The 27,704-nt window shown below is 46.8% G+C and overlaps 1 protein-coding gene across 1 annotated transcript in view; it reads right to left on the bottom strand.

Annotated features, from left to right (window-relative positions):
• MUC4 (mucin 4, cell surface associated) overlaps nucleotides 1-23,715 on the bottom strand; it is a 69,548-nt gene extending 45,833 nt beyond the window's left edge. Inside the window, exon 1 of the mRNA XM_010834414.1 lies at nucleotides 23,705-23,715. Coding sequence (XP_010832716.1) covers nucleotides 23,705-23,715 — 11 coding nt within the window. The remainder of the gene's footprint in view (nucleotides 1-23,704) is intronic.
• Between the last annotated feature and the right edge of the window lie 3,989 nt (nucleotides 23,716-27,704).

A 27,704-nucleotide genomic window follows, 5' to 3' on the forward strand; every position in this document is an offset into this window, starting at 1 on the left:
TTCTTTTTTTTTTTTTTAGTGTACTGTGTCATTTGGGTTTTGTTTGTTCATTTGTTTTTTAAGTTTTTACTTTGTATTGGGGTATATGTTGCTGCTGCGCTTCTGCTGCTAAGTTGCTTCAGTTGTGTCCGACTCTGTGCGACCCCATAGACGGCAGCCCACCAGGCTCCCCTGTCCCTGGGATTCTCCAGGCAAGAACACTGGAGTGGGTTGCCATTTCCTTCTCCAATGCATGAAAGTGAAAAGTGAAAGAGAAGTCGCTCAGTCGTGTCCGACTCTTAGCGACCCCATGGACTACAGCCTACCAGGCTCCTCCGTCCATGGGATTTTCCAGGCAAGAGTACTGGAGTGGGGTGCCATTGCCTTCTTGGATTGGGGTATATAGCCAATGAGAACTGACTCATTGGAAAAGACCTTGATGCCAGGAAAGATTGAAGGCAGGAGGAGAAGGGGACGACAGAGGATGAGATGGTTGGATGGCATCACCAACTCAATGGACATGAGTTTGAGCAAGCTCTGTGAGTTGGTGATGGACGGGGAAGCCTGGTGTGCTTCAGTCCATGGGATTGTAAAGAATCAGACACAACTGAGCCACTGAACTGATATAGCCAATTAACAGTGTTGTGATAGTTTCAGGAGAACCATGAAGGGACTCAGCCATACATAAACATGTATTCATTTTCCCCCAAATTCCGCTCCCATCCAAGTTGGCACATAACGTTGAGCAGAGTTCCATGTGCTATACAATAGGTCCTTGTTGGTTAACTATTTAAAATATAGCAGTGTTTTTAAGCAGTGTTCCCTAACTATCCCTTCCCCTCTGGCAATTGTAAGTTCATTTTCTGTGAGTCTCTTTCTGTTTTGTAAGTTCACTTGTACATTTCTTTTTAGATTCTATATCTGAGGGATGTCATATGTTATCTCTCATTCTCTGACTTACTTCACTCAATATGACACTTTCTAGGTCCATCCATGTTACTGCAGATGGCATTATATCATTCTTTTAATGGCCAAGTAATATTCCATTGTATATAAGTATCACATCTTCTTTATCCATTCCTCTGTTGATGGACGTTTAGGTTGCTTCCATGTCTTGGCTATTGTAAACAGTGCTGCAAGGAACATTGGGGTGCATGTATCTTTTCGGACCATGTTTTTTTTTCTGGATATATGTCCAGGAGTAGGATTGTAGGGTCATACGTTAGCTCTATTTTTAGTTTTTTAAGGCGCTTCCACACTGTTCTCCATAGCGGCTGTACCAATTTACATTCTCACCAATAGGGTAGGAGGATTCCTTTCTCTCCACACCCTCTCCAGCATTCATTGTTTGTGGATTTTTTGATGATAGCCAATCTGGCTGGTGTAAGGTGATATCTCATTGTAGTTTTGATTTGCATTTCTCTGATAATTAGTGGTGTTGAGCATCTTTTCATGTGTCTATTGGCCATCTTTGGAGAAATATCTATTTAGGTCTCCTGGCCATTTTTTGAGTGGGTTGTTTCTTATTATTATGTTAAGTGTCATGAACTGTTTGTAAATTTTGGAGACTAATTCTTTATCAGTCACATCATTTGCAAATATTTTCTCCCAATATGTGGGTTGTCTTTTTGCTTTGTTTATTGTTTCCATTGCTGTGAAAAAGCTTTTGAGTTTAAATAGATCCCATTTGTTAATTTTTTATTTTTATGTCTATTATTCTAGGAGGTCGATCAAAAAAGATGTTGCCGTGATTTATGTCAGAGAGTGTTTCTCCTTTGTTTGTTTTTTTTTTCCTCTAGGAGTTTTATAATGCCCAGTCTCACATTTAGGTCTTTAATCTTTTTTGAGCTTATTTTTGTGTGTGGTGTTAAAAAATGGTCTATTTCCTTTTTTTTACATGTAAGAAGCCACATTCTGAATAAACCAAGTGGACACTTGCAAAGCTACAGGAAAATGGGAGGTGTTTTTTAAAGAGATCAAAGGTCTTTTAGATGAATGGGAATGTCTTCACGCCAACGGAAATGTCCTTTCCATTCTGCCTCTATCCCCCTTCTGCCCTAGTCTCCCAGCTCTAAAATACAGTGGTCCCGAATAATGCTATTTGCAGCAACATGAATGGACCTAGAGATTATCACACTAAATGAAATAAATCAGACAGAGACAAATATCACATGATATCACTTACATGTGGAATCTAAATAATAATACAAATGAACCTGTATACAAGACAAAAATAGCTGCACAGACATAGAAAACAAACTTACATTTACCAAAAGGGAAAAGAGGGGCAACGATAAATTAGGAGTATGGGATTAATAAATATGGACCACTATATACAAAATAGATAAACAAGGACCTACCGTAAAGCACATAGAACTATATTCAATATCTTATAATAACCTATAATGGAAAAGAATCTGAAGCTGTACACTTGAAACTAACACAGTATTGTAAACCAACTATAATTTAATACATTTTAAAATAAAATAAAAATGCAGTGGTCCCTCTCTCTCTTCTGCTGTGTACTGTGTCTGTGTGTGCTAAGTTACTTCAGTCATATCTAGCTCTTTACAACTCTATGGACTGTAGCCCGCCAGGATTCTCTGTCCATGGGATTCTGCAGGTAAGAATACTGGAGTGGGTTGCCATGCCCTCCTTCAGGGGATCTTCCAGACCCAGGGATCGCACCTGTGTCTTATGTCTCCTGCACTGGGAGGTGGGTTCTTTACCACTAGCACCACCTGGGAAGCCCCTGCTTTGTACTAGATACAACCTTATTTTATCTTCACCACTACCCTGAGTAATAGCGCCTTTTCATTTCACTAACTTTGCCAATGACGTCTGTGAGCTAAATATTTTATCCTCCTATCCCCTGGGCTGGTAAGTGGCAAACTTGACATGGGGTCTTTCGGTTTGAACTTCCTGCTTTTTGCTCTACGTTTTGCTGAGCTATTGACCTGAATTTGATGAATTTTCCTATCAGGACCTCTTGTTCAGGGACTTTCTCCTTTTGAATGTGCCCAAGCACAGGGAGGGTTTCCCAAGGTGGGGCAGACCCCAGTGGAGGGTTCAGATTCCCCTGGTGGCAAGTTGGGTGGGCCTCTCCTAGATAGATTAGTGGTTCTTAGAGAGAAGGGGACAGGAGAGCCCTTCCCTGGGGCCCTTGGTGACTGTGGATCTTCCTTGTCCTGCACTTGCTACAGGACCTCATCACCTCCCAATGGCTGTGGAGGGCGGTGGCCCTTCGCTTACTAGACCACTGAGAGTATGGGAGACTGAGGCTTATTTTGACTTAGTTTTCTTGCCAGAGGGTGTGGAATTAGGGTTTCTGGGCTTCCTTCTGAGCCATTCCTACCAGAAGCCACCAGTAGACACCAAGTCTCTGCTGGCTCCCTATCCAGCCAGCCTCTGTCCACCTTTCTCTTCTCCTTTCCCCTTCAAGAGCCAGGGCTTTTTCCTACAGAAGCCCTTACACTGTAACAGTTTCAGTGGAAATCCCAGTGTTTCTCCTTCCAACCTGGGGTAGAGGCTCAGACACCTGCTCCAGAGAGGACTCTGGCCTGGACGAGGGTGCTGGCACCGTATGGAAGCAGACCCTAGGCTCGGACATAGGCAGGTCACCTGTAGACACCCCCTCAGGGAGCCAAGAAAATGGACTGACCAGTTCCCACTTCTCCAGAAGCCCCCACCCCAGCAGATGTGGGGGGCTCACTGCCCAACCCATGGAGACTACTTTTCCCTCCAAGGTCCTCTGGATACGCCACCACATGCCTGGGAGGCCAACTCCCAGCCCACTCCCCCTCTTTTCCTGGCCCTGTTCCATCCTGTGCCCTTTCCCAATGCACAGGACTCAGATCCAGGGCACCTGTGTGCGGCTTCAGGACAACCTTCCACCTTCAAGGTCCGCCCCTCACTCACATCCCATCACTCCCCACCCGTCTTCTCTTGCCCACTCCCACCCCACTTCTTGCCCTTTCAGGCTCCTCTCCACACACTTCCTGGCTCCTCTTGAGCTTGATGACCCTAATGCAAGGCCGAGGGCAGAGCTGGTACTAAGCATCTTTGTGTGTTGATTTTAAATCACAGAATGCTAAAACTTAAGGACTTAGCAATCCAGAGGTCATGCCATCCACCACCCTGCTTTTTGCATGGGGAAGTGAGGCCTGGAAAGACATACAATGGGAACTGGTCACAGGACCAGATCACTCATTGGCAAAGCCAAGACCACACCCAAGGTCCCTAAATCCAATCCATCTTCTCCCCATTGCCCATGGCCATGACTTCTACAGACACCCCTCAGTCTACCCCCCAGGAACACATCCTGAATGGCTGGTAGCTGCAGACTCTGCAGGCTCCTGCTGGCCTCCGTTTCCTCACTGTGATGAGCAGTGAGGATGAGGGGTGGTTGGGAGGGTGGTAGAGATTGTGGGGGTTCCATTTGCTCTTAGCCAAGCCCTTAAATGTGGCAAGGAAGATGGAATCTTCCACATCCCTCACATTGCACCTCTCATTATCTCTAAGACAGTGTGTTCCTCTGACCCACCTAATGAGGAATGAGTCCTCGGGTGAGGTGAAGTCTTTTTCAGGCCTCCTGAGGAGGCAAGGGAGCTGTGATTACATCTTTGCTATGGGCTATTGACCACTTCCCCTGTGGCTCAATTGTAAAGAATCTGCGTGCAATGCAGGAGACCCCAGTTCAATCCCTGGATTGGGAAGATCCCCTGGAGAAGGAAATGGCAACTCACTCCAGTATCCTTGCCTGGAAAATTTTATGGATAGAGGAGCCTGGTGGGCTGCAGTCCATGGGGTCGCAAAGAGTCTGTCACAACTGAGCGACTAACACTTCCTTCCTTGTCTCCTCCTCCTCCCTCCGTATGTACCTTGTTTTGATTCATTTGTTTGTTTCTCCCTTGTCTTTCCCTCTGACCTTTCATCTTTCTATAAGTTTTTCTTCCAGCTTGGTCATGGAGCTTTCCTGTTTTTCTGTGTCATTCACTCTCCTTAACTTTCTCTCTCTTTCCACAGTTCTGCTTTCCTGGTTCTCCCTGTGGGTTTTCCCCAAGCCAGGCTGTTCCTCCCAAAGTCTCCCTGCTTCTCTCTGACTCTTTCCTCCTTCCTCTCTGTCTAGCATTCTCTTTCTCTCTCCCTCATCTTGTGCCATCTCTGCCCACTCACTTCTCTCTGCCTCTCTCTTTGTCCCCCCACGAAAGATCGCAGCTCCTCGGAGGCTCAGTGAAGTCAGCCACCCCCAACCCCAAATGCTGCCCTTACCCAGGACAGCTGGCCCAAGGATGTAGGAACACAAGCAGCTCAGGAACACGCAGGGGAGCCTCCTCCAGTGGGTACCCCTCATGGCTCTGGAAAGAGTCCCTCACGCTCCCCCAGGAAGGTCCTTGGCACAGAAGCGATGGTGTGAGGAGCAGAGGTGAATCTGTCCCCACTGGCTGCTGGCCTTAAATAGGTGTGTTTCACTGAGGGGCCAGAGTACCAGAAGAGGACAAAAGAAGGTGTGGCCCCCATGCCAATCATCCTTGCCTTGTCTTTTCTTTCCTCAGTCCCCACCCCCTTCTCCAACCAGGGAAGAATAAAAACACCAATACACCCATTTCTGCATTCCTAGGCAGCCTGAGCCAGGTAGGGGGAGGGTTGGGAGGGGCATGTAGGGGAATAGAAACCTGGACATCCTGAAAATGAGGGGCCCACAGAGGAGCCCACCCTCCTGCCTGGTGTTCTGCCTGGGCTGCTCATGTCTTGCCAGCACTTTGGACTGCCACAGCGGGAGCAGCTAAGTCATTTCAGAAGACAGAACAGGTCAGAACAGGGAAGAGAGGAGCCAAGAGGGATTGAGTTTGGGGCTGTACGCCTAGGAAAAGAAATGAAATTTGAGAAGATCCTAAGAAACATAGAAAGTGGGAGGAAAGATGTGGGGTGAGAGGCAGGAATTAGAGGTACCCCATATGCAACTTGTGGGGTGGAGCGTTGGGCTCAGAATATCTGCTCAGTCAGGCGATCCCTGGCAATCCTGTGGTTGAGACTTCACGTTCCAATGCAGAAAATGTGGGAGCTAAGATCCCACATGCCTCGTGGCCAAAAAACCAAAACATAAAACAGAGGCAATATTGCAGCAAATTCAATAAAGACTTTAAAGTGGCCCACATTAAAAAAAAAATCTTAATATTTGCTTCATGTCAGGAAAAGGGTCCACCCTCACCATTTGGTGGATTTCCTCTTTCTACTAGAGGGTGTAACAGAGTCAGGGTCTTTAAAGTCTGAGGCAGCCTGGGGAAGCAAGCTTGAGGAATCTGAGGCGGGTAGTGGGGTTGAGAGTAGAACCTAGGGAGAAGGAATTTTGACCCCGAGGAAGTAGGGGCTGCTTCTGGAGACCTTGGCACTCCAGTCACCTATTTTGACTTCTTGGGACTCGCAGGCATAACTAAGAAGGAAGAGAAAGCCTCAGCTGGGTGTGCCAGGCAGAATCTGAAGGTGAGAGAAGGTAGCTAGTTGGTTCTGCAAAGGACAGCAATGGTGATCTTCCCCTGCTCTTTGCCACAACTAGAACCTTTGCTTCTGGTTCCTCCAGATTTGATTCCCTGAGCGTGGAATCTGTGGAGTGATTGGTCCCTGAGCAGGAAGCTCAGGCTTCCACTGCACAGCCCAGGATGAGGAATTGGCATGTCCACATTCCCAGGCAGAACTTGGAGTCATCCAGAGAGGAGTGGAGGGCTACACTGTGGTGCCATCTCAGAGGACCAGGAAGGCTCCACCGCCCTGCTGGCTACTTGCTTTCTGAAGCTGAAATTCCAGTTACAGCCAAAGTCAAAAGCTTGGACCATCCAGGTATAATGTAAATACTACAGAGAAGTAGCATGGTCCCCCCAACAGTCCCCCCACCTCCGTATGGACCAGTTGATCCCTTTCTTTCCCAGGAGAAGGAAATTCACAAAGGTAAGGAGGAATTTTAAGCATAGAATGGTGGGACCGGATATGAGGAAGATATCACTGAAACAAATTTACACAGACACCAAAGTTGACTTGGCCTTCTTGATCATTTTGCTGTGTCAGTTCTTGCTCAGGAGTTCTTTCTATTTACTCATAACATGTTTTGTTTGATGACATTTTTCTGGACTACAGTTTCCAACTTACAGAGGAGAAAAAAGCATTCAAGTTAGACCAAAGTAAGAGCTGGATATGTTGTCAACCTAACGCAGCCAACCTCCCACTTCTCAGTGCAGGGAGCACTAGAGGTGCAGAGAGTTCTCCAGAAGCCACTGTGGTGGTCAAGACTTCTACTGGGCTCAGGACACCTGAACCTGAATCCCAGCTCTGCCACCCAAGGCAAATCATGTCCTCTTTGAGGCTTATTTTCTTCATCTGTGAAATAGGGATATTACGTCAAAAAAAAAAAAAAAGTAGAACTGAACTATAGTTAAAGCATTATTTAAAAATAGATTTTATTCAGAACTCTTGCAATATGAGAAAAGGGACCTCAGTATAGACCTGGGCTTAACTCCAAATGATCATAGACAAGTGGAAAGCTACAGCCAAGAAGCAGGGAGGGGGGTCAGTGGATAGAAAATTACTAAGAAAAAACAGAGGGTGAGTGGATTCTGGCTAAAACAACTTAACAGAATTTTTGGCGAAAGACAGACCAGGGTAATTAAATATCACCTGAGGGGATGGTGGAGGATAAGGAAGCTGATCAGACATTGAGAGTACCAGATATTGAAGATGGGCCTTTTTTTTGCTAAACTGACTGGGCAGGGCTCTCGCTAAATCTAAATTTTATAGAAAAGTGCACAGATGGCTCTAGAAGGAGGTTTAGGAGGCTGAATACAGTTCAGTCAAGCAAAAGTCTTTGTCAAATAACGCCTATGCAAAAGGTTGTGGGGGCTTCCCAGGTGGCACTAGTGGTAAAGAATCTGCCTGCCAAACTGCCAGTGTTGGAGACATAAGAGATGTGAATTCAGTCCTTGGGTCAGGAAGATCCCCTGGAGGATGGCATAGCAACTTACTCCAGTATTCTTGTCTGGAGAATCCCATGGACAAAAGAATCTGGTGGGCTACAGTCCATAGGGTTGCAAAGAGTCGGACATGACTGAAGCAACTTGGCACGCAAAAGGTTGTGAGAATAAAATAAGCCCAAACATGGAAACGTGCTTTATAAATGTGAAGACACCCAGAGAGGGCACTTGCCCCCTCATTTCATCCTGACGTCATCCCTGAAGGTAGAAACAAGTGAGGGAAGCAGGGCATGAGGAGGACACTGGAAAAGAATTTCCAGGCTCATCTGCCTACTGAGGTCTTTCCAGTGCTCCCTTTGGGTTTTAGGATGTTGGCACATATGAATTCATCTTCTCCCTGCCTGCTTCCAGTTCCTGTCTCATCTCCCTCTGAGCCCAGCTACCTGTCAGCTGGGCCTCCCAGGTGGCACCAACGGTAAAGAACCAGCCTGCCAATGAGGAGACACACAAGAGACGTGGGTTCGATCCCTGGGTTGGGAAGATCCCCTGAAGGAGGGCATAGCAACCCACTCCAGTATTCTTGCCTGGAGAATCCCATTGGCAGAGGAACCTGGTGGGCTACAAGTCCCATGGGGTTGCAAAGAGTCAGACATGACTAAAGTGACTTAGCATGGCAAGGCACCTGTCAGCTCACCCCTTTTCCAGAGTTGGGACCCTTCTAGATTTCCATAACAAATACCTTTCTTGATCTGCTTGTCCTTCCTTCTCCCCTCCCAAGGTGTCTGATGGGGACAAAGAGAGGTGAGTGAAAAGGGAGGAGGCAAGTAGATGCCCTGAGGTCTTTCTGGTGGAGACCTCCTTGACCGGGAGACTGCTGGATGTTACTGGGGGCAGGAATCTGAAACCAAGATTAGGTTGATAGTCTATGGATTTGGGGTATAAGTGAGTTGGAGTAAGGATAAGATTATGATGTTTTCACAGAGAAGGAAGACACAGATGTGGCTTGAACAGACTTAGCCTGGGTTATGGGCAGCCCTGTCAAGAACTTTAAAGGTGATTTTTCTCCTAAGCTACCCAAATGGGAGACTCTCATCTGGGGGTGGGGTTAAAATTGCTTCCCTCCATATAAGTGATTCCCTGATAGACTCTCATGCTATTAAAACTGTGCTTAGTCACTCAGTTGTGTCTGATTCTCTGCAGTCCCATGGACTGTAGCCCATCAGGCTCCTCTGTCCATGGAATTTTCCAGGCAAGAGTACTGGAGGGGGTTGCCATTTCCCACTACTAATAAAGTTACTCTTACTAATAAAGTTGCTCTGGGTCAGCCTTAAGGCACCTAGGCTGAGATGGAGAAGGAAGTGAGATATTTATTAAACCTGATTTATTAAGTCTTAAGACTTGAACTAGAGTGCCAGGCCCTGTGTATGTCCCTATAACCCTGCAAGATACATGCCATCATCCCTATCTCACATCTGAGAACACTGAGGTTCAGGAGATGAATATGTACCCTTGTCATTACTGAGTCACGATTCAGGCTGTGTGGTCAAGTAGAACTGCAGAATGCCAGCTGCCCTGAATCACACCTGCCCAGGTCACACAGGAAATCCCAAAGCTGAAATTCAAGCCTAGGTCTGTCTGGCTCCAAAGCTAAAAAAACATGAGCTGAGAGTTTATCCTCTGCCTGGTGGGCACCTGTATACTGAACTGTTATTCCTCAAAGGCACAGAGATGCGCCTTTAAGAATGGATTCACTGTTGGCTGCAGGGAGAGTGTTTAGATGGTAACACCAGCTGTTAGCTCTTTCAGATGCACCTCAGCATTCAAGCCAAGACCACATACTTCTCATGGCAACCCCCAGGTCAATGACTGGGCAGTGCTGCAAGGCAGTGGTGCAAGGAATTGGATAGTTCCAGCCCCACAAGATTCCTTTATTTTATTTTATGGTTATGAGGCTTAATAAAAATTCTTACACATACTTCCAATTTATCATTAAATATTGAGAACATAGTTCCCATTGAAAAAACTCTTCTTTAAAATTAATTTTTATTGGAGTTGCTTTAGTATTGTGCTAGCTACTACCGCGGGAGAAGGCAATGGCACCCCACTCCAGTACTTTTGCCTGGAGAATCCCATGGATAGAGGAGCCTGGTAGGCTGCAGTCCATGGGGTCGCTAAGAGTCGGACATGACTGAGCAACTTCACTTTCACTTTTCACTTGCATGCATTGGAGAAGGAAATGGCAACCCACTCCAGTGTTCTTGCCTGGAGAATCCCAGGGACAGAGGAGCCTGGTGGGCTGCCGTCTATGGGGTCGCACAGAGTCGGACACAACTGAAGCGACTTAGTAGCAGCAGCAGCAGCTTCTACCGCACAGCAAAAATGAATCAGCCATGCATGTACATAGATCCCCTCCCCTTCGGACTTGCTTCCCATTCAGGTCACCACAGTGCATTAAACAGAGTTCCCTGTACTACAGGGTAGCTCAGCTGGTAAAGAATCTGGCTGCAAAGCAGGAGACCTGGATTCGAACCCTGGGTTGGGAAGACCCCTGGAGAAGGGATAGGCCACCCACTCCAGTCTTCTGGCCTACATAGTATATTCTCATTAGTCATCTATTTTATACCCAGTATCATTAGTGTATATGTGCCAATCCCAATCTCCCAGTTCCTCCCATTTCCTTTCCCCCTTGGTATCTATACATCTGTTCTCTTTGTGTCTCTATTTCTGCTTTGCAAATAGGATCATCTATACCATTTTTCTAGATTCCACACACATATGAGTTAATATATGATATTTGTTTTTCTCTTTCTGACTTACTTTAGTCTGTACGACAGTCTCGAGGTCCATCCACATCTCTACAAATGACCCAATTTCATTCCTTTTTACAGCTAAATAATATTCCATTGTATACATGTACTACATCTTTATGCATTCCTCTGCTGATGGACATTTAGGTTGCTTCCTTTAATAGGCAGTCTGCACCCCGGAGCATCCCACATAACCCACAGGGACTGTGTGGTTTTGTCAGCTGTGTTGACTCCCTCACCCAATCCCGCCTCCTCCCTTTTCCTTTCACAGTTGTTATTCCCCAGTAAACTTTTTCATTTCACTCCATCTCAGCGTTTGCTTCCAGAAGGACCCAACCTGAGACACTCACTTGAAAGAGGATGGCCCATTTACAGGTATAGACACTGACCATCTCAGCTGGGTTTCAAACCCAGACCTGCACAACTCAAAGTTAGTCCACGGCTCTGTACTCAACAGTTCAGTGAGGGGGTTGTGGGCTTAGTGGGTCTGAGTCCTGCTCCAGAGGAGGGCAAAACCTGTTTGTAAGGAAAAGATTTTTACACCGCAAAAGATACAGACCAAGAGGACTGATGCCGTTGTGGGGCAGAGGATGGGGGGAGGAGTTCTCCGCGCCTGGACCCGCACAGGGAGTACATTACGTGCCAGCGTCAGTCCACTGCAGAGGAGTGACACAAAGTGAGGAAAGGGGAGCTCTGCTCATGAGGTCATGGCTCCCAGGCCGTGATGAAAGCGGGGGCCCTGGTGTTTGGGCCACACAAAGGACCCTCTCATTCTCCCAGGATTGGGTTTCAAGTCCCTTTTTCTAAAAGTGTCCTGCGTTTTCATGCTAATTAGCTCCTTTCTCATTTTCCCTCTGAGGCAGAGGGGGACTAATGCCTCCCCAAGTAATGTCTTCCGGACCTGGGATTCCCAAGAAGGAGGGGCCATGCTGAGTGCACAGGCAGGGGTGAAGGGGCAGGAGTGACACGAGGCTCAATCTAAATTTATCCATTCACTCACCTTTAAGGAGAAGAAAACTCAGCCTGGAAACTAGCAACAGTGCTCAAAAAGCCAGCACCCAAGGGTCCAGATTTGCTCTCTGAGACCTATGTGTAGGCTCCCCCTTTCAACTTCTGAAAGAAAAAGAGAATCTCAGGATAATTTTAGAACTGGAAGAACCTTGGCAAACATGGGGTCCACACTCCTTCTATCACGGAAGAGACGCCGGCCTAGGGAGAAGGGAGTGCCCCAGATCACGCAGTTGGTCAGTGGTGGATGCGGGCCTTGTCCCCATGGCTCCATTGCTCCTCTGCTCTGCGCTTTGCCCTCCATGGTTATTAGATTGTCCTGTGCAATCCTAGCACCCCAGTCAGAACCACTACCTCTCGCCTAAACCTCTGTCCACAGGCAGTACTAAGTGCTGTCATTATGGGGGTTGAATGATGGAGGCCTGGCCTCTCAGACAGGATGGTCCGCAGAGACCTCCAACACATAGTTCTCACAGACACCAGGCCTTAAAGACTTCTAAAATAAAGTTTACCATTGCTGGGTTTTTTTCCCCCATTATGAAAGTAATATATGCTCATGATACCAGATAAGGAGAATATTTTTTAAATATAAGAAAAACATCATCAGTATGTTTGAAAAACTCCTCTTAATCACTGATAGATTTCTGGATGCTTCTCCAGGAATAGCTCATATATATAGTTTTAGTCTATCACATCGTAGATGATTGTGGATTCTGTTTGACCATGCAACTTTAAACCTAAGCATTTCCTCTTGTTGTTATGAAACACTTTGCACACATGTTTATGTCTGCATAATACTTCATTGGGTGGACTGCCATATAATGTATTTAATTATGTTGGACACTTGGGCCATTTACTTGTCCCTATTACAAGAAATGCAGATGATCTCATTGTTGTCGGTCAGTCACCAAGTCGTGTCCAACTCTTTGCGATCCCATGGACTGCAGCACACCGGGCTTCCCTGTCCCCCTACTTCTCCTGTCCCTTTCCCAGCATCAGGGTTTTTTCAAGTGCGTCAGCTCTTCGCATCAGGTGGCCAAAGTGTTGGGGCTTCAGCTTCAACATCAGTCCTTCCAGTGAGTATTCAGGATTGATCTTCTGTGAGATTGACTGGTGTGATTTCATACTTAAGCTCATTTCCCTAAACTAGAATCAGGACTGGTATATTTATCTACTTTGCTCTGACCTTCCTTTTCTACAGCAGGAATTCAATTAGTGTGAATTAGTTACGTCTACATGGTGTGAGTGAATTCTTGGACACCTGCTGCTGCTGCTAAGTCACTTTAGTCATGTCTGACTCTCTGTGACCCCATAGACGGCAGCCCACCAGGCTGCGCTGCTTCTGGGATTCTCCAGGCAAGAACACTGGAGTGGGTTGCCATTTCCTTCTCCAATGCATGAATGTGAAAAGTGAAAGGGAAGTCGCTCAGTCGTGTCCGACTCTTCAGGGCCCATTAAATTTCTAATGCTGAGGGTTTAATGGTAGAGGCAAAACCAACCATAAAATAAGATCATTACTCAGGTGAGCTAAAACCATGGGTGGATTAAAGACTCTGCCGGTGGATTGGGAAACAGGTCAAGTCCCTCAGGCTTCCCCAGTCGCTCAGTGGTAAAGAATCGCCTGCAATACAGGAGTTGCAGGAGAGGCAGGGTCAATCCGAGTCAGGAAGATCCCCTAGAGGAGGGCATGACAACCCACTCCAGTATTCTTGCCTGAAGAATCCCAGGGACAGAGGAGCCTGGTGGGCTACAGTTCATGGGGTTGCAAGGAATCAGACACAACTTAAGCGACTTAGCACTCACACACACAAAGTCCCTCAGGGATGCCTTCCTGGGGTGAGCTCCCAGCCCTGATCCAGGGCCAGCTGCCGGGCCTCTCATGAATACCTGAGCCTTGATACAGAGGTGATATTCTAGAGAAAGTAATCCAGAAGAAACTTGAAAAAGCAGGGGATGGGGTGGGGGAAATTAACCCAAGGGTCAGAGCAGAAGAAAATGGAAGTAGTCCTGCAGCAAAATCTAGCTGGGAAGTGTTGTCCTCTCCTCCCTGGCTCCCTGGGGAGAGGAGCTAACTGAAGCTCAAGGGATAGGTCAAAGGGAGGGAAGGGGAGCAGAGCCTGGGAACCCCAGCAAGCCCTTCACCCCGGGGTACAGTGGAAACAACAAAACTCAGGGTCAGCCTGGCACTCCAACAGCCCTGTTACCCTGTGAACCTGTGTGGAGGGCACTGCACCTGCGACAGGGGATGCTGAGATGAACAAGATACAGCCCTAGCTCACGGGGTCATAGTCTAGAGGGTTTAGACATGGGGGAGGGGCATTTACTGGCAGGCCTTCTGAGTTTGCGGCCTGGAGATCTGGGAGTCTGTTGGGCAATTCCAGGGACAGAGGAGCCTGGTGGGCTACAGTCCATAGGGTCACGGAATCAGACACAACTGAAGCGACTTAGCACCCACACAAAGATCCAAGAGGATCTCTTTCTTTCGGTAGTTTCCCAGGGCTGCCGTGACAAAGGACCATATACTTGGTGGATTGAAACAACAGAAATGTATTCTCTCCTGCCTCTGGAGTCCAGAAAGCCTGAATCAAGTTGTTGGCCAGAGCACACACCCTCCAAAGTCTCTGGGGAAGAATCCTTCCTTGCCAGCTGGTGGTTGAGGGTATCCTTGGCATTTCTTGGTTTGCAGCTGCATCACCCCAATCTCTGCCTCCACCATTACATGGCCATCTCCATCTGTGTGTCTCTGTTTTCTCGTCTCATAAGAACAAAAGTCACTGGAGTGCTGTCCATGCTAATCCAGTATGACCACAGTGTAATTTAGCTGATTACATCTGCGAAGACTGTTTCCCATCCAAGTACTAACCAGGCCCAACCCTGCTTAGCTTCTGAGATCGGATGAGATCCAGTGCTGTAAGGGTGGTGTGGTCATAGACGAAGACTATTTCCAAGTACAGTCACATTGTGAGGTGACCTGAGTTTGGGAGGGGACACTTATCCAGTCCAGTAACAACCTATTTGAAGAAAGTTTGTCCAGGGTAAATGTGAAAGTGAAAGTGTTAGTCGCTCAGTCACGTCTGACTCTTTTCAATCCCATGGATTCAAAGAATCCAGATCCATAGCCTGCCAGACTCCTCTGTCCAGGGGATTTCCAAGCAAGAATACTGGAGTGGGTAGCCATTCCTTTCTCCGGGGGATCTTTCCAACCCAGGGATCAAACCCAGGTCTCCTGCCTTGCAGGCAGATTCTTTACTGTCTGAGCCACCAGGGAAGCCCTTAGGGTAAGTGTGGGACATTTTAACAGATCACGGCCTCTGTAGGGAAGCCTGGTAGGTGAGCCCACTTCCCCTGGGCTGGCTCAGGAAATCCTCAAATGTCTGTTCTTGTCGCCACTGAGCCATGGCTGAGTGACCCAGGGAAATGGGCAGGGCAGTACTAATTGCCAGATCAAATTTCCCAGGGGAGGGGGTGGGCAGGCAGTAGCCCCAGGAGCTCCCAGTCTGGCCGCCTCCTGCTATGCCCAGACCACCCTCCACTGCCCAGGAAAGTGGTGCGAGCAGGAGAGCAGGGCCCCCTTGAGCTGACCACACCCTCCTCCATACCTCAATTTCAGCCTTGTGCTCACTCTCAAAAGTGGGCTTGGTACAGCTGAGTGAAGTTGTCACACTTCCTGAACGTGAAGAAGAAAATAAGGGTGGGCAAGGAACAGGATAATATATATTAAAAAAACAACCCCACCCTGTCCTTGGGCATTCCACAACTGGGCTAGTCAGCCAACTCCCTATCCCCCAGGGTAACCCCCACACACGCCTCAACACAGACACCCTGCTCACCAAGGGTGGAGAAGAGTTAGACTCAGACACTTTCTCTTTCATCTACACAAACCCAGACTCTCCCCTGATGGGGAACAATAACTTCCCACTTTGCCCGGCTCCCTTGCAATTACTTCTTTAGGTGTGATTAGAATGTTCTCTCTCCCCAGCCCTCAGTTCCCACACATACTCCCTGGAGCCCTGAAACCCTGGGACAAAGGAGGAAGAGAGAGGCAAGAGGATTGCAATTGATAAGTCTGCTCCCCTCGTGGCTGCAAGGCCTGCAAAAGACCCAAGGTCCAAGAGAAAAGCCTGAGGGAAGAGTTACTCACCAGCTTGCTCTCCTTTTAGGGAGGAGGGTGTGAGCCCCCCAAGGCAGAGTGAGTGCTCCAGGGGAAAGGGCAAGGACTTTGGAGTTGCAAGCTGCTTCCCAGCTGAACCTCAGTCTCCCCATCTGCACAGTGGGAATAATAATAATCATTCCTATGAGCTCAGCACATAGAAGATTCTCAGCAAATGTTACTGTCTCCCACAGGGCAGGTGGACGTAGAAACAGAGTCAAAAGGTTGTTTCTAGCGAGAGTCTGGGGTTGATCTGGGTGGAGAGGCCAGCTCATGGAAGTGAAAGGCCTATAGTATGATTCTTTCTGTATGAATTGCTCTGGAAGGGAGATGGGGCATGGAGGTGGGCAAGCCCAGCCACAGGGCTTATAAGCCTGTGGTTACTATCCCCACCAGGGTCCTGGTAAACTGAGAGATGGTCACCTGGGCTAGATCAAGAGAGTTGATGTTCATCATATGCAGATAAGGTCATTTTATGCAGTGATTATGCTTAAGTCAGTAAGTGCTTCAAGGACTATGGTTTAGAGGCTAAGAGAGGGGCCTGTTTGAGAGAATGAGGTTCTGAGAATCAGAAGCAATCATATTGAATCCAGCTATTAAGAAGCATAATATGCAAGGGCACGGAAGAGGTAAGTCCTGGAAGAATATTTTTGAGAGTTACTTTCTTATTCTGACACTAGGCTATCTCACAGAGGAGTGAAACGTTGCAGGTCCTGGACGCAACGTGTATGTTGGGACTTCAAATGTAGGCTCCAATGTCTTCTGATAAATAATATATATTGTTAATCATTAAATTATTATGATATGTGATGTAATGGTGTATATTATTTATACTTATTTTATTAGCCTAATTTAAGTGTGAGATTGGCTTTCTAAAAATGCTTTAAAAGGTTTCATGACTGTTATTGCCTGGCGAGCCCCTATCTGACTGCTTTTAACATGTCTGGGTAGCCAAACCCTAACCACTGGTCCCTTTGGACAGTTAGGCCACTGCCCTTGGTTACTTTGCCCCTCTGCCAAGAGCAGGCACTCAAGGATTTGGCTTTCAGAGGACCCACCGCACCCCTCACCCTGTATCATCAAAGTAAAGATCACTATAGTTTGCCTAAAGGATTAAATACTTGAAACTCACGGTTCACTGGGCTCATCTCCCTAACCCTCTGCTCCTTTTGGTACTCCTCATCTAAGGCCCATGAGAGGCCATTGCAGGGATTTAGGCAGGGATGACATGATCAGACTTTTGACTCAAACAGTATGGAAACCAAGTTTTGAAGCAGCGAGACTAGATGAGAGAGGAGGCTTCATGGTAGAGCCCAGGCAAGAGATGATGGTGTATGGAGAGAGACAGTTGCAGGGAGGTGGGAAGTGCTTCGTTGGGGAAAGGTTTCAGAGATAGAATCCACAAGACTTGTTGGGACAGGGTCATTCTTGTCCTCCACTTTGAGCCACAGGAAGGAGGGTGGTGCCAGTAACCGAGAACTGGAACATCTGTGGAGTAGTAAGTTGGAGGCATGGAGGAAGGTTGTAAGAGGGGAGAACATGAGTTTTTTTTTGTAGGGTGACCATATTATAATTGTTCAGACCAGCACACATGTGAAAATACATGGAGGCACCATTGGAGCAACTGAATTGCTGTTCAGTCGCTCAGTCGTGTCCAACTCTTTGAAACTCCATGGACCACAGCACGCCAGTCTCCTCTATCCTCCACTGTCTCCCAGAATTTGGTCAAATTCAAGTCCATTGAGTTGGTGATGCTATCTAAACATCTTCTTCTCTGCTGCCCCCTTCTCTTACCTTCAATCTTCCCAGCATCAGGATCTTTTCCAGTGAGTCAGTTCTTTGCAGCGTGTGGCCCAAGTACTGGAGCTTCAATTTCAGGATCAGTCCTTCCAATGAGTATTCAGGGTTGATTGCCTTTAAGATTGACTGATTTAATCTCCTTGCAGTCCAAGGGACTCTCAAGAGTCTTCTCCAGCAGTTGGGACAACAACATAAATGGAGCCTGTACCTGGCAAATCAGCCCTCCAGTCATTCTAGTCTGGGCCTGTATTGAGGTGGGAGGTACCGATACTCAAGTGAAGAGATCAAGCAGACAACAAACATATGTGTCTGAGTTTAGGTGCGATTTTGATTGAAGCATTTTCTACCAGTAAAACAAGCAAGTTGTTTCTTTCTAATTGCTTTATAGTATTTAATTAAAACACATTTTATAACTGTTGTCACTATAGATGCCAAAATAAACAGGAAGCAAAGGGGGAAAAAAAAGGAACATGAAACCCAAATCCTTATTCTTGGTTTAGAGCTTCTCCTTCCTTTGCCACCAGCCCTGGGCAGGAATGAGAGGCAAAATTAAAATTCACTTGTGTTTTATCCATGTTTGTGAGTGTGTGTTTCCGTATAAATGACCAATGCCTTAAAAACAAACTCAGGACCTAAAGGACAGCCTTTCATCAGACGAGTACGGCAGTGGAGAAAGTAAGGAGACAATGGAGAGGACAAAGCAGGAGTACTTCTTAAGGGTGTCCCTGATGGCTCAGTTGGTAAAGAATCCGCCCGCAATGCAGGAGACCCCGGTTCTGTTGCAGGAAGGGGGACCCCTTCCGGGGCCCAAAACTGGGCTCTTGTCTATCACTCGGAAATGAATTGTCTGAGGAGACACATGTGCTGACAAAGCAAGAGATTTTATTGAGAAAGGGCACCCAGGTGGAGAGCAGTAGGGTAAGGGAACCCAGGAGAACAGATCTGCCACATGGCTCGGGTTTTATGGTGATGGGATTAGTTGCCTGGTTGTCTTTAGCCAATCATTCTGACTCAGAGTCCTTCCTGGTGGTGCACACCTTGTTCAGCCAAGATGGATGCCAGAGAGGAGGATTCTGGGAGGTGGTCGGACAGGTGGTGTCTCCTTTTGACCTTTCCTGAACTCTTCCGGTTGGTGGTGGTTTATTAGTTCTGTGTTCCTTACCAGAACCTCCTGTCATAAAACAACTCATGCAAATAGTTACTATGGTGCCTGGCCAGGGTGGGTGGTTTCAGTCAGTGTGCTTCCCCTAACAGTTCGATTCCTGGGTCAGCAAGATCCACTGGAGAAGGGATAGGATACCCACTCCAGTATTCTTGGGCTTCCCTTGTGGCTCAGCTGGTAAAGAATCTGCCTTCAATGCGGGAGGCCTGGGTTCAATCCCTGGGTTGGAAAGATCCCCTGGAGAAGGGAAAGGCTACCTACTCCAGAAGGCCTGGAGAATTCCAGGGACTGTATAGTCCATGGGGTCACAGAGAGTCAGACATAACTGAGTGACTTTCACTTCACTCAGAGCAGGAGAGCTGAGCAAATGGACAGGTTGGATGCATCTGGCATTGAGGCCAGACCTTGAAGTACTGAACCACGGGGAAGGGCCCCTGTGGGGAGAGACCCCAGCACACAGGAAGATGGTCCTCTGACAGAGGCAGATCAGGAGTCCAGCCCCTGTGGATGCAGTCCAGGTGTGCAGGTGAAAAGAGTGGTAATAAGAATAAATGAGGCAATGAAACCAGAGCTCCTACAAGATGTTGGCAGTTGGTGCCGCCAGCCTGCATGGTCCTATGAGAAACGTGAGAAGTACTCGAGCTGACTCACCCACATTTCCTAGAACGTAGGTGAAGTCCTTTGGGTACCTGGCTGGAACCCGGAATAACTGCCCTGAATCGGAGGAGGTTCAGAAAGAAGGGGGATTGCTGAGAAGTTCTGAGGAAGGAGGGGGATTGCTGAGAAGCCCTGAAGACTCTCTCAGCAGCCAGCTTTGCGAGGAGCACCATCTCCCATGTTGGGAGCTGGGGTGGCGAGGGGGGTTTGTGCAGAAGGTGCTTGCGTTTGGGGGTTTCCTTGTTTTCTTCCTGGGATGGAGGACTTTGAGTTCGTGAAGAGGAGGGAGAGAGAGATGGTGGGTGGGGACCAGGCTGTGAAAGTCATCATCTCTAGGAGGAGGCGCTTTCCGTGGGAACAGACTTGGCCCTGACTCCCTCCCAACTTCCCTCTGATGCCCAAAGATTCTTTGAGACCGAAGACCCTTCCTCACTGGCTTTGCTGCCATCTCCAACCCCCAATCAGAAAGCTCTGACTGCACCTCCAGGCGGCCCACGCCTGCCTGCTGAGGAGGAAGCCCTCCTCAAGTTGCCCCAGGGATCCCTGCCTGCTCCCCTCTTCCTGCAGCCACTTCTCCGGTTTCCCTCTCCCCCTGGCTGGTCCTCACAGTGCCTCAGGATTCAGCTGAAGCTTATTCATCAGATCTTTGCTGAGGTTGTTTTCCAGGCAAACCTTAGCTCCCTGACATGCCCTCCTGCTCAGGTATTTCCCAGGAGTCCGTGTCCCAGCCTGGTCTCTCCTCTTGGTCCCTCCTGGACTGGTCTGCACAGTCTCATGGATTTAGGCAGAAGACAGGAGACTCCTGGGTCAGAGACAAAGGACTCTATGACTCAAGGTGCAGGAGGAAGCCTGAACTTCCTGTTCGCATTTGCTTGCCTTGTGCTCACAGTCCCACAGGGCAATGCAGAGGCAGGCCTGAGTGGGTGCTGAGGGCTCTAATCTTAGGAAATCCCAGTCTCTTTAGGGGCTTCAAGAAAACCTGCTCAACCTTTCCCCCGTGGCAGACCTTCTCATGATTATACTGGACAGCTTCTGTCCCAGAAGAGTCTCCCAGAGGGAGACGTTACCTCTGCCTTCTAACGCTGTTCACACTTTGTAAACATCCTTGAAAAGATAGTGTAGAACAGGGGTCCCCAGCCTCCAAGATCTAATGCCTGATGATCAGAGGTGGAGCTGATATAATAACAAAAACAACGTGCACAATAACTGTAATGCTCTTGAAACCACCCACCCCCCATCTGGTCTGAGGAAGAATTATCTTCCATGAAACCCGTCCCTGTTGCCAAAAAGGTTGGGGTCCGCTGGTGTAGGACAAAAGGCTGTTAGCGCCTCTGCTCCTCCTGAGACCTGCAGAAACAGGAGAGACCGATGGAGAATTGTCTACCAACACCCAACACCAGGGGAAGCCCAAGTCCGACTGGCCCAGCTTGTTGGCTCTTTCCTCTTCGTTGGGTTTAGTGAGGTGACACATTCAAGTTCCCCCAGGTCTCAGTGCCTGACTCCCACTGATTCTCAATAAATGTTTGTCAAATGGATGAATAAATGACTGGGTCTTTATAGCATTTCTACTTCAGAGTGTGAAAATAGCTTACACATTAAAGAAACCACGATAGGAATGACAACATTTAGTGAGTACTTACCACTTATTAGTGGAGGTGATGGAATTCCAGCTGAGCTATTTACAGTCTTAAAAGATGATGCTATTAAAGTGCTGCACTCAATATGTCAACAAATTTAGAAAACTCAGCAGTGGTCACAGGACTGAAAAAGGTCAGTTTTCATTCCAATCCCAAAGAAGGACAGTGCCAAAGAATGTTTGAATTACTGCACAATTGCACTCATTTCTAATTCTAGTAAGGTAATGTTCAAAATCCTTCAAGCTAGGCCTCAGCAGTACATGAACTGAGAATTTGCAAATGTACAAGCTTGGTTTCTAAGAGGCAGAGGAACCAGACAGCAAATTGCCAACATTCGTTGGATCACAAAGAAAGCAAGGGAATTCCAGAAAAACATCTACTTCTGCTTCGCTGACTATGTGAAAGCCTTTGACTATATGGATCACAACAAACTGTGGAAAATTCTTAAAGAGATGAAAATACCAGATCACCTTACCTGCCTCCTGAGAAATCTGTATGCAGGTCAAGAAGCAACTGTTAGAACTCGACATGAACAATGGACTGGTTCCAAATTGGGAAAGGAGTACATCAAGGCTATATATTGTCACCTTGCTTATTTAACTTATATGCAGAATGCATTGTGAGAAATTCTGGGCTGGATGAATCACAAGCTGGAATTAAGATTGCCAGGAGAAATATCAACAACCTCAGATATGCAGATGATACTACTCTAATGGCAGAAAATGAAGAGGAACTAAAGAGCCTCTTGATAAGTGTGAAAGAAAAGAGTGAAAACGTTGGCTTAAAACTCAACATTGAAAAAACTAAGATCATGGCATCGAGTCCCATCATTTCATGGGGAATAGAAAGGGGAAAATTGGAAGCAGTGACAGATTTTCATTTCTTGGGTTCCAAAACCACTGCAGTCAGTGACTGCAGCCATGAAATTAAAAGACACTTGCTCCTTGGAAGGAAAGCTAAGACAAACCTAGACAACATATTAAAAAGCAGAGACATCATTTTGCCAGCAAAGGTCCATATAGTCAAAGCTATGGTTTCTCCAGTAGTCATGTATGGATGTGAGAGTTGGACCATAAAGAAAGCTAAGTGCCAAAGAATTGACGCTTTCAAACAGTGGTCCTGGAGAAGACTCTTGAGAGTCCCTTGGATTGCAAGGAGATCAAACCAGTCAGTCCTAAAGGAAGTCAACCCTGAATACTCTTTGGAAGGACTGATGCTGAAGCTGAAGCTCCAATACTTTGGCCACCTAATGCAAAGAGCTAACTCATTGGAAAAGACCCTGATGCTGGGAAAGATTGAGGGCAAAAGGAGAAGAGGGTGGCAGAGGATGAGACGGTTAGATAGCATCACTGACTCAAATTCAGGAGTCAGTGCAAATTCTGGGAGACAGTGGAAGACAGGGAAGCCTGGTGTGCTGCAGTCCATTGGGTCGCAAAAGTCAGGCACAACTTAGCAACTAACCACAGCCACATGCTAGCATTGTCAGTTCTATTACACCCAGAGCTGGCTTCATGGATATTTCCCTGTGTAGGCTGACAGGACCTCAGGCTTAGGAGGGCACTAAGCTTGGTTGAATGCTCTGCTGCCATCATGTTGAAATTCTTAGTTTTTTACAAAGGGCCCTACATTTTCATTTTGCAATGAGCTCCACAAATTATGTAGTCAGTCCTGGCTATACTAAAAATCACAGTGCTCTGCAAAATCATGGAATAAAACTCACAGGGTTTATGGGGGAAATGGGGTTGGGGCACAACACTCAAAAAGTTTGTCAATGACACACAAAAATACATCTAGTAAAAATGATAGCACAGTTTTGCACGTTGAATGGTTAAGAAATTCACTGTGCTCAGTCACTCAGTCGTGTGTGACTCTGTGACCCCATGGACTGTAGACAGCCAGGGTCTTCTGCTTATGGAATTTTCTAGGCAAGAATCCCAGTGCGGGTTGCCATTTCCTTCTCCCTGACCTAGGGATCAAACCCTCATCTCTTGCATCTCCTGCATTGGCCGGCAGATTCTTTACCACTGTGCCACCTGGAAAGCTCAAGAAATTCATTAGTACTACAATAAGAACAGCGCTTTTCCTCGAGAAAGATGTGAAGTTGGCTTCTGGGTGTAGGTGTTGGAAGGGATGCTGACTCCTGGACATGGCGCTGTGTGTTATAGTGAATGGTGGAGGGTGTCAGTTATCTGATACAAGATGGGGAAGGATGTGGTAACCTGAGGGAGCTGGAGGTGTCTGCGGCGTGGCCATGTGTGTGTTTTATAATCCTAGGTGGCTTGGTTCATCTGGGTGTGATTTTCTGCTTTCTCCTAGTGTTTTCCAAAGATGAAATAATCCCTCTGCAAATGTGAAGTTTGCAATAGGTTCAGTTCGTTCCCTCATATATCAATGCACTGAAACAAATGAGTATTTCTGAGACAAACATTATAGCTGCACCATTCTAATGTTTAAGGTAATAACTCATAAAACCTTCACAGTTCTAACTTGGAGGTGGTTCCTAGGAGAGATTCCCATGAGTAAGTAGTGAGGACCTGGCCTACCTGAGGGGCATGGTGGACCTCCCAGAGTCTGCCGTCCTGTACCCCACATGGTAAACTCTCAAGTGTCCCAGAGTATCCATAAACAATGAAAACTTCTCCCTTCTAAGGCCCAGCCAGGGCTTCCCTTGTGGCTCATCAGAGAAGAATTTACCTGCAATGCAGGAGCCACAGGAGATACAGGTTCAGTCCCTGGGTCTGGAAGATCCCCTAGAGGAGGGCATGGCAACCCACTCCAGTATTCTTGTCTGGAGAATCCCATGGACAAAGGAACCTGGTGGGCTACAGTCCATGGGGTCACTAAAAGTCTGAGTGACTAAACAATAACACACTACATAAGTGACTCTGGGTAGGGAGGTTAAGCAACTTGTCCAAGATTTTGCAGCTAACAGGGACCAGAGTCAGACTTAGAATGCAGGTCTGTCTCTCTCCACAGCTTTTCACTTTTGCTACTTAACCTCCTCCAATGGCAAAACCACCTATAGCTTCTTCTCGGAGTGGAAGAAACCGTGTGGTGGAGAGGTCAAGCCTGGCATGGCAGGTGCGTATTGGCAGCTTGAGAGAGGCCAGATCCCAGACACAAGAGGCTGTGCCTGGCCCAAGAGGCAAGGCTCCAAAAGGCCTTTCCACCCTGGAATCTTCTCGATGAGCCCATGGGGGTAGCCAATGAAGGACACCAGGGGGAATGCAGGCCAATGCTCCTCAGTCCCTCGGTTCCTCGGTCCCACGTGGGCAAAGTCAGGATGCCAGGCTTTGTGCCCAGGAAGGGAATGGGGCCAGAATTGCCAGCATGGGTGAGTTTGCGATTATAGGGACAAGTAATCCAGGACATAGAGTATCCACAGTTGCCTTTTCTCCCATGACCCTTCTGTTTAACTGTATGGTCACAATCTGACTATGACCTGGAGAGCGGCAGAAAAAAATGAGATAAAGCTCACCAACCATGAGGAGTTCTCATTTATTTTCTTCTGGAGTGTGCATGGTGGGAGGGAGGAGGCAGAGGGGGCAGCGAGGATGGAAGAATAACATGCAAAACCCAAATATCATCATTTTGGATTTCAAATACATTTTGCAATATTTTAACAGAAGGCTAACCCTGTATGTAAAACGAAAAGCATAAATCAACTTGCAAAGCAATTATAAATAACCAAGGAAAAATATTTGCACATTTTGAAAGATATCCTTAAAATATAAGCATAATATTTGTATATTTAAAATGTGTATGTGTGTGTTTTCGATTCTTTGCATGTCTGACTCTTTGTGACCCTTTGGACTGTAGCCCTCCAGACTCCTCTGTCCATGGAATTTTCCAGGTAAGAATACTGGAGTGGGTTGCCATTTCCTTCTTCGGGGGGATCCTCCTGACCCAGGGATCAAACCCACATCTCTGAGTCTCCTACACTGGCAGGTGGAGTCTTTACCACTACACCATCTGGGAAGTCCCAAACTGTAATCTCCTGACCTATACATGGGTGTAAAATATATATTAATAAAAATATGTATTTACTATTTATATGTTAAATATTATTTATAATATATTTATTACAAAGTAATGATACTTTAAAATAAAATAAAGATGGAACAAAGTGCATGAATAAACTAAGAAATACACAGAAGTTTTCAATCCCACTAGTATTTAAAGACATGCAAAATCAAAATAAGACACCACTTAAAAAAAAAGATCACATTCATAAAGATTTGAAATAAATGACAATAGCCAGGATTGATGCGCTTATGGGGAAACACACATTCGTAATTGCTCTTGGGATTATAAATTGATATATTTCTTGAAAGTAATTTGTTAATACATAATGAAAGTCTTAAGACTTTACTTCTCTTCTTCAAAATTCGCTTCTAGGAATTGATCCAAATGAAATCGCAGGCCAAAGATACTAAGACATACGTACATAGCAAAAACTGGAAACTGCCTAATGGATGACCACGAAAACTTTGTTAAGTTCCTATGACTCAGTAGTACAGTGGAATATAATGAAGTCTTTAAAAATAATCTGGTGAAAGAATATACAGCAATCAGGGGAAAAGATGGTTTATGCCATGTTATTGCAAAAGTTTCTTAAAAGAACTATCTACAGTGAAGAAAAAAAGCCTGAAATGAAATACATCCAAATACTAACATTGGTATTCTCTGAGAAGTGGGTTACTTTTACTCTTTTTGCTTGTTGGTATAGTCAACAGTTAAGCTGGCTTTCTTTTATAAGAAAAGAATAAACGTTTTGTGAGTTTTTGTTTTGTTTCTTTAATTTATTGATTGACTGATTTTGGGCTGAACTGTGTCTTCGTTGCTACGAGGCTTTCTCTAGTTGTGGCTACTCCTTGTTGTGGAGCACAGGCTCTAGGGTGCGTAGTCTTCAGCATTTTCAGCACATGGGCTCAACAGTTGTGGCACATGGACGGCCTAGTTGCTCCGGGGCATGTGGCATCTTCTCAGATTAGGGATTGAACCTGTGTCCCCTGCATTGGCAGGCTGATTCTTATCTACTGTGCCACCAGGGAAATCCAATGTTTTGTGAGTTTTTAAAATGAAGATTTATCTTCTTAAATGAGTTCATCTCTGATGATATTAACAGGAGTTAGAACTCCTTGAGAAGGCAGCCACAGATCCCAGACCTGACATGACCCTGCAACCAAAGAGTGTGATGTTTCCCCAAGGCTTGTGCTGAGCACTGGGCCTCATGCCAGTGCAGTGGGTCGGGACTAGCATTTTAAAAAACTGTGCGTGCTTGTGCTGATGACTACAACATGAACTACACTTTTATGTGGGTTGTTGTTTGGAAAGAAAAAGCTTTGAGACACTACTCTCCAGTAGCCCCGCCAAGCCCTGCCCAGCCCTGGCTGAGCCCTTCCAGTGACCAGGAAGTCACTACCTCTGTGCTGGTGATTGACAGTACAAAGTTTAGACAGTTTCCTTATGTTAATGAACTTTGGCTTCTCATCCTGCTCCATCACCCTGCTAGCTCCTTCCTCCCGAGCAGTACTTTAGACATTTGAAGGCAGCCACCAAGTCATCCTGAGTCCAGGCCTGCCTCCCCTTACTCATCTCCTTAACAAACCCCACTCCCAGTTTTGAGGCCCTTGCCTTCCCTCCCTCTTAAGTCATCCTTTCTCTACCCCCTGGTCCATTAAAATGTCACACACACACACACACACACACACACTCTCCTTTCCCAGGACTGAGGCCACCATGCCAGGCCATTTTCCTCATTAATGAATCCATGGATTCATTCAATATCATTAAGGGAACACCTACTGTGTGCCCAGCTCTGTGCCGGGTGCATGGGAGACCCCCAGAGAATAAAACCCAGCAGATCCCTGGTGTCTAGTCACTTGGTCACAGCTACAACTGCAGCCTCTGAACCACTGCCTTCACCTCAGTTGCTCGCTTCATGGGTCGTAAGGGGGTCCCCATGGCACACGGGCTCCAGCTGCCCTCCGAGCACTTCAGGCCACCCAGGTCTCCTCTCTCCACCTGATCCATCCTGTGAAGACCATGGACCCTGAGCAAGTGGTGCAGAAGCCAGGCTGGTGGAGCCCACCATCCACCAAGTCTCAGCCAGAGCACGTGCACTCTTACTATTTCCGAAAGTGATGCTGAGGCAGGTGGCCAGAGGTGGACACGGCCAGGACAGAGCGATACAGAGCGATAGGACAACAGGGTGGCAGCCGTGAAGAGGACAGAGCTGGATAAGCCAGAGTCCAGGGAAGAGGGAACCTCTGTGTGGCCTACAAGAATGTAGTTGGGGCACACCCTTCTTCCTGGAGGGGCACTAGTAGCATTGAGCAGAAGACATCTGCAGATGGTAACCAGCTCTTTTGTGCTGGTTATCTAATTTTTCTGAACATTCTTACCTATTTTTTAAAGATATGATTTATTGAGTATCCACTGTGTTTGGCATTTTGATGTATTATCTCTAATGACTGAAACTTCTTGAAGTAGGTGTTCTTGTCCTGTTTTACAGATGGAAAAATTAAAGACCAATGAGAG

Source organism: Bison bison, unplaced genomic scaffold, assembly GCF_000754665.1.
Source record: "Bison bison bison isolate TAMUID 2011002044 unplaced genomic scaffold, Bison_UMD1.0 scf7180017864032, whole genome shotgun sequence".
NCBI lineage: Eukaryota > Metazoa > Chordata > Mammalia > Artiodactyla > Bovidae > Bison > Bison bison.